The 11,206-nt window shown below is 33.1% G+C and overlaps 1 protein-coding gene across 1 annotated transcript; it reads left to right on the forward strand.

Annotated features, from left to right (window-relative positions):
• Positions 1–5,992: 5,992 nt before the first annotated feature.
• Positions 5,993–10,401, forward strand: LOC107820897 (protein NRT1/ PTR FAMILY 5.6-like). The gene is made up of 4 exons (XM_016647285.2): positions 5,993–6,723; positions 8,195–8,412; positions 8,784–9,328; positions 9,420–10,401. Exons 1-4 carry the CDS (start codon positions 6,567–6,569, stop codon positions 10,291–10,293), a joined length of 1,794 nt encoding a protein of 597 aa, XP_016502771.1. The 5' UTR covers positions 5,993–6,566; the 3' UTR covers positions 10,294–10,401.
• Positions 10,402–11,206: the final 805 nt, after the last annotated feature.

Here is an 11,206-nt window from a genome sequence, read left to right on the forward strand (position 1 = left end):
TTTTCATCCATTTACCATGCACGTGCACGTGCACTAGCTAGTTTCAAATCATGACCACCTCTTCTGACATTTAACAAAAGTGGAATTTGCTAATTACACATTAGTCATTACCACTAATCTTCATCAGTTAGCTAGTTGAAATTAGTTGCTTCCTACACAAACTCTCAACCAATTCCATAATCAGTTGATAAAAGTAATCAACATTATTTTATTAATGGAAGATCCGAGAACCCTGTATATCTTGATTAACGAGCATTTAAACAAGTTACATATTGAAAAGCAAATTCGTTATTCAAGTTAGGGTACTGACACAGTATCTAATACTAGTTTTCAAACACGACACTTCATTCTAGATATTGCCGAGGTATATATGGATTAAGACAAAATGACGAAACTATATTTTAAAGAAAAAAGGGCCAGATATGCCCTTATACTATTGAAAAATATTTAATATTGTCCTTTGTTATACTATCAGTTCAAATATACCCCTAACACCATATTGTCGGCCCAAATATATCTCTTACATCGTAAAAGTGGTACAAACATACCTTTCCTACGTTAACTGCCTCCCTATGACTACATTTCATTGCCACCTCACCATTTCACTCCCATTTTCATCCTTCCCCACAACCTTTCTTTCCCTAATATTATTTGAAGAAAAATCACAGATCATAAATATACAAACAAACTATACCAAAAGAAATGCTAACAACTAAAGATAATATGAAATAATTTGAACCGAGAAAATTCTAATTTTCCTATTCACAATTCATGCTTATACGAACAAAAATACATTTTGTTTTATATAAAATTCTAAACAAAGGTACATGCAAACTAGTTTATGGTTTCAAAATTGACCATGGTGAGAAAGAAAAACAACCTAGACACGAAAGTTAATTTTTTTTTGTTTCTTTCTCATCAACCACATTCCTGGAAGGCTACCATTTTTTCTCTCTTTACATTTTACGTTAATATAAAAATGCTACTATATTTTTTCTAAATAGGTCTTATAAATTTAGCGGCAACACAACGAAATACAAAATAAAACACAAAATTGTAAGGTCAAGTGAAAAGTACGTATAATTTTAGGGTCGGCCTGAGAAGCAATAGGTATTTTGAAAAGCGAGAGGAAGTTGAGGCAGTGAAATCTTCAAAATAATGATAGAACTTCAAAGTCATTGAACTTGGTAGCTACAAACAGGGTGAAATGGTGAGGTAACAATAAATGTGTTCATAGGGAGGCAGTTAATTGAGGAAAGGTAGGTTTGTACCACTTTTTTAATGTTAAGGGTATATTTGGATCGATAGTATGATGTTAGGAGTATATTTGAACTGATAGTATGATGTTAGGGGTATATTTGAACTGATAGTATAACGAAAAATAATATTAAATATTTTCAATAGTATAAGGGTATATTATTTTAAATTGAAGATGGTCATTGTCACTCAAGAAGTGCTCTTCAGTTCTCATATGATTCTCCTTTTATTCCTATAATAATAATAATAATAATAATAATAATAATAATTTGCTCCCAATGAAGATGCTGCGCGTTCAAACATGCAAACCAAGTTTCCCTCAGTGGAGTGGACCGCACTTATTTAAGCAGCACTTTGCTTTCGCATTATTCACGTTTTATAAACATTTGCTAGTTTGAGCGGAGGTAAAACAAAGAAAACTAAAAACCTCATTCACAAACATATTTTTAGAGTTCGTGTCTAATATGATATTCTATTTGTGCTGTCACTATATATACATTAGGGGTGTATAAAGAAAACTAGCAAATCGCATTAAATCGATAATTCGAGTCAAATCAGAAAAAAAAAACTAATTGTGATTTGGTATTGAAAAAAAATAAATCGACCATAATTAATTTGGTTTGATTTTAACTTTAAAAAGCCAAACTGAAACCGACCCAACCCAATAGTACATTTATACAATTTTAAAAAATATTTTATACGTTTAAATATTTATTGTAATGTAATTTATAAATATTTCTTAAGCTTTTTCACAGCTTTATCTTTTAACATATTATTTCAATTTTGGACTTAACATTCTTGAATGGTAAATAAATTTTATAACACATAAATGTAGCAACTCAAATAAAGTTCAAATCAATACTAATGCTAACAAAAGAAATTTAATTCAACATTAGGAATGATGATAGTGTTGGATATCTATTTTTTAATTTTACATTGATTTATAATGAAAATGCATAACTTAGTTTAACTTTTTTTAGTGCTTAGTTATGTAATTAATTACTTATTAGCTATACTTATTTTAACATGACTTAAATAAAATTTTTAGACTATGTTAATTTTTATTATGGCTTATTAATTAGCAATATTTACTTTATGTAATTTTATTATCCATGTTATTGAATATTTAGAATAATGTTATGACTTATCTCATATTATTGTGTTATTTTATTGAAAAATATATTATATAGTTGTATCTTACTAGAACTAAAGAAATATTTGGAGCATAAGTTACATATTTTGTGCTATGAAGACTTTACCGGAAAGAAATCCGAAAATCCGAGATTGAAAAATCGACTTCGTTGGTTTGATTTGATTTATAGATTTAAAAATCTGACACCACTGATTTGGTTTGATAATTGAAAATTCCGAACCAACTTGACCTATGTACATCCCTAATATACATCACGAGATGATTCATACGAGTGCAGACTAACCTTGAAACTCAAGACACTAATCGTTTGGTAAGGTGTATAAGAATAGTGCGGAATAAGGTCTATTAGTAATGCATGGATTAGTAATGCATGTGTTAGTAATGCAAGCATTAGTTATGCAGATATTATTTCTTATCTACTGTTTGGTGTGGTGTATTAAAATTATAGTGCATTGCATAATTTTTAAGAAAAATAGTTGTTTATAAAAATGTCCTCCATATTCTCAAGCTTTAAGGGACTTTAAGGATAATTTTGTCTTTAACCAACCTAATGCATGCATTAGTAGCCTTAGTATTACTAATGCCATTGTTTTCCATGCATTACTTATACATAGGATAATATCAAGTATGATATATAACTAATACAAGTATTAGTTATACACATGTTGAAAAAATATATCAAACAAGATATTAGTAATGCATAAAGCTAATGCTTGCATTATTTTTTCTAATACCTCCTACCAAACCGCCCCTAATTTTGTAACGTAGACGCTGGTTTGTGAATTGTGATTCGATGTCATTATCAGACATTAGATGTTCGTTAGGTTATAACTAGTAGAACTGAAAGAACAAAGAAATTACTACCATTAATATTGGATATGGATCATATATTGATAGTGCTACAACATAGCCAATATGGTGTGTATCACTTTTCAAGAGAATCGAATTCTCTATTCATAATTGCATCCAGAAAGGCAAGTCTTGGCAAATACCAACATTTGACTTTGTTATCCTTGGCTAAGATTATTAATAATAACCCATCCACGTTTCTAGCATTGTACTGGTCAATCTTATGGAGTACTAGTATTTTTTGTTTAAGATTCTCCTAATTCTGAAATGGAGCCACAAACCAACATAATTTCTTTCTCACTACAACTCTAATCAGATTAAAGTAAGAAACCAATTTTTTTCTTCGCTCATGAGACGGGATATTATGTCTTGTATGATAATCCGCGCTAATATCATAATCTTAATGTTAGAGAAGAATCCAGAATTTAAATTAAGTTTAATGGATACGGTTTATCTACCCTTGCTTAGTATATATTCCTTCCGTTCATTTTTACTTGTCCACTATGAATTTTGCACACCCCTTAAGAAATAATAAATGAAGTGTATAATTTATCACGATACTCATATTAATTTATGCATATTGTTAATAGATTTAAGAAAATTATTTGAAATAACAAATTAATACTGTAGGTATAACAGAAAAAAAGAAATTGTCTTCTCTTGGTATGCTAAAAGTGACAAGTAAAAGTGAAAATATATTTTTAGAATACTGGACAAGTAAAAGTGAACGGAGGGAGTTTGTAAGATATAAATATATGCATAATAGTAAATATTCCTTCTCGCTTGGCCAAGAGTGAAGTGTTTTTAGACTAGAGTATAAGTTTTAATATATTATTGTAGTGGTACGTAGCAAGGTCCACTTTATAAAGTGGTAACAAAAATTTGCCTTGAATCCATATTTCCTCTTCTACACTTTTACTTTAATAATTTCCAACATACATCTCGTTCAATAAAAGCACGTTGATTTGAGTTTTTAATTGTACGTGAGGCATCTACTCCACTACAAATACTTTTAGGCTTAAATTTCACTCACCAGTATTTGTCAAATAACATGTTGATTGTGTCACTTCTATGTGGAACTATGCTTAGTACAATTACTTACTTTCACATACATGTGCAACTGGGGGCTAAGAGGTAATTATTTTAGTTATTGAAAACTCACTTTAAACATGTGAGGAAACAAAGAAGTTGCTTTGCTCAATATTACCCTAATTAAATTATTGCATTTCCCACGGTTAACCTTTTCTATCTTCTTTTTAGTTTCCTATTCGGTGTCTTGTATTTGCTTTGATGTCCCAGCTAAATCATTATTTGCTTTGCATAAAACCCATTATAGGGGGGAGGGCGCCCTGCTTGGATTTTTTTTTAATTTCTAATGCTCAAACACCAAATTTCTGGTTTAAAGATGAAAGAATCATATCCATCCTACCACAATTTTTGATGGGATTAACCTTTTATATCTGAAATGCCATTATTTGATTCGGGTGAAATTTGGAACGGGTACTCTTGAGGATGTGAATTAATTAAAAAATAAGCGTATTCGTTCTGTAGCATAACTTTTACAAGATCAATTCGAATTGACTCGGGTCCATTTAGAAAATCTTGTTCGGTATGGTTTGTTTGTGAGCACTCTACCACCCTTCTCACCTCCTCATCGAGAAGGAAAAGTTAAGAGGTACTAATATTTAATATAATGCACATATCCGAAGTCTTCAAATGTATCTGTTCCAACAAAACCACACTGCTTAAAATATATATAAACCACAACTTCATGGTGGACAGAGAGGTGGTTTAATGAAGCAGAAAAATTCAGCTTAAAAATACTACCGGTGGAAGAGCATATTTATAGTAATTGTTTTTACTTAGCACTGACTTCCAGATATCCTATTTAATTCTAGCAGTTAAGTAAAATAATTATCACCTTGATTCTCCTATTAATACACCAAATTAAAGCTATGCCTTTGACATATGAACACACTTCATTGGGCAACAAGAATTACAACTTTGCAGTACAAAAATCAAAGCATCACTTTGTTACATCAGATATTTGTTCTTTTTTTAATCTAAATGTATTTACAAATAGTCACATTGTATAGCTCTCCAAATAACCCAAAAAAAAAAAGATTAAAAAACGCTCAAAATAACAAGCCTGTCATGTAAAATGGAAAGAATGTAGTAATCTACCTTGTGGAATCAGATATATCAATGGCCTTTATTATCACCATTATCTTGTTGTAACAGTCACCAAAATGAACCAAGCCAGGAAAGGAAAATAAACAACAGACTTTTTTGTAAGTATGACGCAAAAATATGATTCACTTTCATGTACTTTACCTTTCATTGTGTCACAGATAGTTTAAAACTATCCCCAAAACTAATTAGGGAAGCTTGTAGTTAGCTTCAGCTCCCTCAGCTCATTATACTCTTTTTTGTTGGAAGATGAATAAAATGCCAGTTTTTGTTTTTTTAAAGGAAGAAGTTTATAGTACTTCCAAGAATGACAAAAATTTTACCAACAGTAATTACAAAAAAATTCCTGATATTTTGAACATCAATTAAAGATCTCAGTTATTGCACTTTGTTTGTGAGAATGATGTTCGGACTAGCTAGTGTGTACCTCGACTAATCCATCAGGCTGCCTACTGCAACCCGCACAAACATGTCAGGTAAAGTTTGCCTAAAAAGGTCGAGATGATCTCACACTATAACTATAGGATTAGAACCTGAGATCTCTCGGTGGTTACTCCTATGCTTCTACTATTAAACTATCCCCTCAATAAGGACCCTAATATTACACTCTTCTTCCAATAGCATCTGATGTAACACCATACATGAGGGTAATCCAACATTTCACGAACAGTATGTATTCGAATCCTATCAACAAAATAAAAGATAAAAACAAGGAACAGTGTGAATAAAAAAGGTGTTAATATTTCAGAGGTGCAAAATAATACAACCGTAAAAACACTTCTCTGCAATACCTATCATGGCCACTTTTGTGCCAAGAGTTCCAAATAGAAGAATCTGATTGTAGCATCGATGCCATTCGCTGTTAAGAGCCAAGGACTGCTTTAAGTTAGTGGAAAGGGTTGTCTCTCTACCTCAAGTCGCAATCATTGGCTATAAATTCCATTTACTTTCACATTTCTTGGCACTCACACTTCTCAAGAACCTTGACAATAGTAGTGAGCAGGAATTCTTCTTCCTATATAATATGTACAAACTCATGCAGCCAACCGACCAACCAACTTCTTATCTCAGCCGCTTTAGTACTGATATATCTTCTCTGATATCTTAGAGTCCAAAAATGGATAAGATAAATGTGGAGATAGAACAGGTAATGAAAGCAGAATCAGTAGAAATAGATGGGGAAAAATGGGTTTATGATTCTTCTGTCGATCATAAAGGAAGAGTTCCTCTTAGGGATTCAACTGGTGTTTGGAAGGCCTCCCTCTTCATCATTGGTAAGCATCGATCCAACAAAATGGCATACACTCAATAGCTTCACTTATATGTCTAATGTTTCTCCCTCTCATGATCTATAATTACTCAAAGATAAAGAAATTTTGAATGGCTTCTTCAGTTTAGATTGTTCAGAGTATTACAATTATCTATCCTGTGAGTTCCAGTCCTAAGCTATCCATAGAACTAAAGATAAAAAAAGAGCTCTAGCTTATCGTAAGCAATCATGATCTTAGTACTAGCTAGAATAGATGCTTTTAACATATACAAGAGAAATTGGCCAAATACTAAATTAACTATCACTCTCTTAAGAAATAAGTCAAAACTAGGTTCAGATCTGTTAAACATTCCATTTCCATGATGCTCAGGGCTGCATGATTGGAATAGTAAGTAAGTCATAACACAAGAGGAGTCAAGTTACGTTACTAATTTTATATTGTAAGTTTGACGACTGCTTGGTCTTTAACAAGGAAAGAACTCCACGATTAAGAAATATTCAGGAACTTCCCCAAACCAGCAAAAGGAATGCTTGAAACTGTGTCTTAAAATAAGCATTTGAAGCACAAAGAACAGACAGATATGGGGAGGGTGGATATTCCTCAAAAGTACTTATTTTCATGTTATTGAAACTGTTCCCTTCTAATACCGTTTTTTATCTTAGTCGCTTCTGTGCAATCCAAACTTATTTGAGTAACCTCCTAAATCAGAAACTGGCTAAGATGTTTCGGAATTTTGTGAATTTTCTTTTCCCAAATTAATTTCTTGAGTCATTTGTTCTCTTCAATTATTTTATCTACGGAGGATAATGGAAGAATTATACCATCCAATAAATGCTCATAAACTTATATGATTTAGTAGTTCATCTGTCAGGAAATGACTAATCAAGAATTAACTGAATAGAATAATCACCTTTTAAGCGCTGTAGATATTGATCAGCTTGTTCAAGAAATAGACCTTTCTCTACCTGGTTGGCCATGGTTCGATAAAAAACTAGTGGCCAATGAAGAAGTAAATAACTCACCGGCCTCTGCAAACATCTTTTCATTTTTTCTAAAAGTTAAGGAACTAACTGAAAAAAAGTATATGGTACCATAGTAACATAAATTGCATAATAGATTGATGCCTTCTCTTGCTGCTGCAATAGTCCTAGATTTATCCTAGTCCTAGATTCCATCCTACTGGCCCCAAATATTATGCAGTATCTTAGCACAATACTTTTGTTCATTACATCTTTGTTTATATTAAGAATTACACCTTTTTTATAAGGATATTAAGAATTACAACTTATACATGAAGATTATTCTATATGCCAATAAACTAAGCGGTAGAAAAAATTACCCCATATAGTGATCTGGGATTATATGCAATTCAAGTTGGTTAAAATTAAATGTCATTATATTTTTCATTTTGTTGGGCATGGTCCTTTATGGTTATGTAAATGGAGATAGTGAAAAATTGATACCTTTCAAACAGCGATTGAATTCAGTGAGAGGCTGAGTTACTTTGGAATAGCCACAAGTTTGATCATATACCTAACGAAAGTCATCCATCAAGACCTCAAAACAGCAGCAATAAGTGTGAACTACTGGTCAGGGGTTACCACTTTGATGCCATTGCTTGGAGGCTTTCTGGCTGACGCATACTTGGGAAGATTCTCCACTGTTCTTGTCTCTTCCACGGTCTACTTCCTGGTAACCACAATTTCCGCTCCTTGCAATTTACAACATGGAATGGCAGTTTAGAGTATTTTCTTACAATAAAGAAAAGCATGTGCAAAAGCTGTTGACCCTACTAGAGTAGTAACGGTAATGAACTGTGTTAAAAACTGAAATCGGCTAAAATCCCTTGCAATGATTGGTAACAATCCTCTACTTATAGATAGCAAATGAATACTTTCTGGAAATCCTATTTAAACATCAAGAAATGGATCACATTATCATCTCTGCATAAACACAAATTTTGGTTGTAGAATCATTGGAACTTTTAGATATCGTAAAAAAATAATTGTTTGCCCAACACCCAAAAATGATCTCTTATTTGTTCTCGCTTAAATGTGGATCAGGGCTTGCTTCTCTTGACAATGTCTAGAGTGGTCCCGAGCTTAAAACCTTGTGACAGTAACCTCTGTGATGAATCAAAGAAAGTCCACGAGCCAATTTTCTTCCTTGCCATATACTTAATCTCTATTGGAACCGGAGGACACAAGCCTTCTCTAGAGAGCTTTGGAGCTGATCAATTTGATGATGAAAATCCTGAAGAAAGAAGAAAGAAGATGTCCTTTTTCAACTGGTGGAATTTTGGGCTTTGCTGTGGACTATTACTTGGTGTTACTCTTATCGTTTATGTCCAAGAACATGTTAGCTGGGCTATGGCAGATATAATACTCACAGTAGTTATGGCTTCTAGTATAGCCATCTTCGTTGCAGGGCGGTCATCCTATCGTTATAGAAAAACAACTGGAAGTCCATTAACACCCATGCTACAGGTGCTTATAGCTGCAATTAGAAAAAGAAATCTTCATCTTCCTTCAAATCCTTCTCATCTACATGAAGTTCCCAAGTCAGAAACTACCCAAAGGAAGCTCTTAGGCCACACCACAAAGCTGAAGTAAGATTCGAACTTAGTCATGATTAGTTATGCAATTACACAGGAAAGGTGGATTATAGTATTGAATATAATTTTTTATTTTACTTTACAGGTTCCTTGATAAAGCTGCAATCCTGGATCACACACAAGATTCAATAGAACAGCAACAGAATGCATGGAAACTTGCAACTGTGACCAAGGTGGAAGAACTGAAGCTACTTATCAACATGATTCCTATTTGGCTAACCACTTTACCGTTCGGTATATGTGTAGCACAAGCTGCAACTTTTTTCATAAAACAAGGCGTGACAATGAATCGGAAAATCATTCACAATTTTGAGATTCCCCCAGCCTCAATTTATGCCCTGACAGCAGTTGGCATGATAATATCTGTCACAATCTATGACAAAATCCTTGTACCTTTCATGAGAAGGGCAACAGGAAATGAGAGAGGCATTAGTATTCTCCAAAGGATCGGTATTGGAATGATCTTCTCGGTTTCTACTATGGTAGTTGCAGCTTTGGTTGAGAGAAAGAGACTGAATGTTGTTCATAAAAATCTTTTTGCGGGTTCAGCTTCAATGAGTGTGTTTTGGCTAGCACCACAATTCCTTATCATTGGAATAGGAGATGGATTTACCTTAGTGGGATTGCAAGAATACTTCTATGACCAAGTACCCGATACCATGAGGAGCTTGGGCATCGCACTTTACCTTAGTGTAATCGGTGCTGCAAATTTTATTAGCAGCCTCTTGATAACCATTGTGGATCATATCACAGAGAACAGTGGCAAGAGTTGGTTTGGGAAGGATCTAAATAGCAGCCGGCTTGACTATTTTTACTGGTTGTTGGCTACCATCACAGCGGTAAATTTATGTGTCTATGTTTTTGTTGCAAGGAGTTATACCTACAAGAATGTGCACAGCATGACAACTATGGCTGTAGCCGATTGTGATGATGGGGATAATCGTAAAGCAATGGTTTAGTTCATGTAAATATTCGTTAAGTTTTATTTTAGTACTTCAATGAAATAGTAATATCAGTGTATTCTGATAAGATAAAAGGAAATAAAATTCCTCCATTTCCTTGTTCAATCCCAGTCACGTCAATTTCTTTTTCCTCTTTAATTTGCAGCTCAGAGTGAGATGAAGTTAATGGCGCAAGTACTGAAGAAGTATCACCAACCTTATCCCTTCTTTCTTGTTCTAGCAAAACATTTATGTCATTTTTATATAACTTACTCGACTAGCAAAATAAGGATTATATAGCCGCCTCTTTTTAAGAAGAAGAAGACCAAGAGAACATACTAAAGCAAATTGCTTCATGAAGTAACCTGTTCAATTAAGTGATAGTTCATTGCAGGGAGTTTCGCACGTTGTGTAACGGAGATATATCTTTTCATAAAGAAATGTGTTCAAAAAGCTATCATATCAGTTGAAGGAATCAAAATAAATTAACATCTGGTAAGGAAACTAGATTTTAAAAAAAACAAAGTTTCACGGCAAAACAACTTTACAACCAACAGATAATTTTCGATAAGTTCAGCACTTGTATAAACAAGGCAGACAGGAAAAACATACTATGGAAATTACAACAAAACTATGGAAAGATTGGTCAATCACTGTGTCATAAGACTGTAAAATACTTACTCTTTTCATCACTGGGATATTCCAAAGCTATTGTTTAAAAACACAAATTTATTTAATTATTTAAACTTTTCTAGTCATTACATTGATACATTATTCAACAACCACTACTATAATACTTAAGTCAAATTAGTGTTTTACACTCCATATCCTCGTGGCTTTCTCTGCTGGTTTCTAACACTATGAGAAGAGCGTCCCGAGAGATATCACTAAGCATTTACTCATAAATCCTAACACTGACAAAGAAGTAGAG

This window comes from Nicotiana tabacum, chromosome 24 (assembly GCF_000715075.1).
Source record: "Nicotiana tabacum cultivar K326 chromosome 24, ASM71507v2, whole genome shotgun sequence".
Classification (NCBI taxonomy): Eukaryota; Viridiplantae; Streptophyta; class Magnoliopsida; order Solanales; family Solanaceae; genus Nicotiana; species Nicotiana tabacum.

Coding starts and splice junctions, on each gene's coding strand:
- LOC107820897 (XM_016647285.2), top strand. CDS start 6,567: ATGGATAAGATAAATGTGGAGATAGAACAGGTAATGAAAGCAGAATCA. Junction 8,413..8,783: donor CTTCCACGGTCTACTTCCTG/GTAACCACAATT, acceptor AATGTGGATCAG/GGCTTGCTTCTCTTGACAAT. Junction 9,329..9,419: donor GGCCACACCACAAAGCTGAA/GTAAGATTCGAA, acceptor TTTACTTTACAG/GTTCCTTGATAAAGCTGCAA.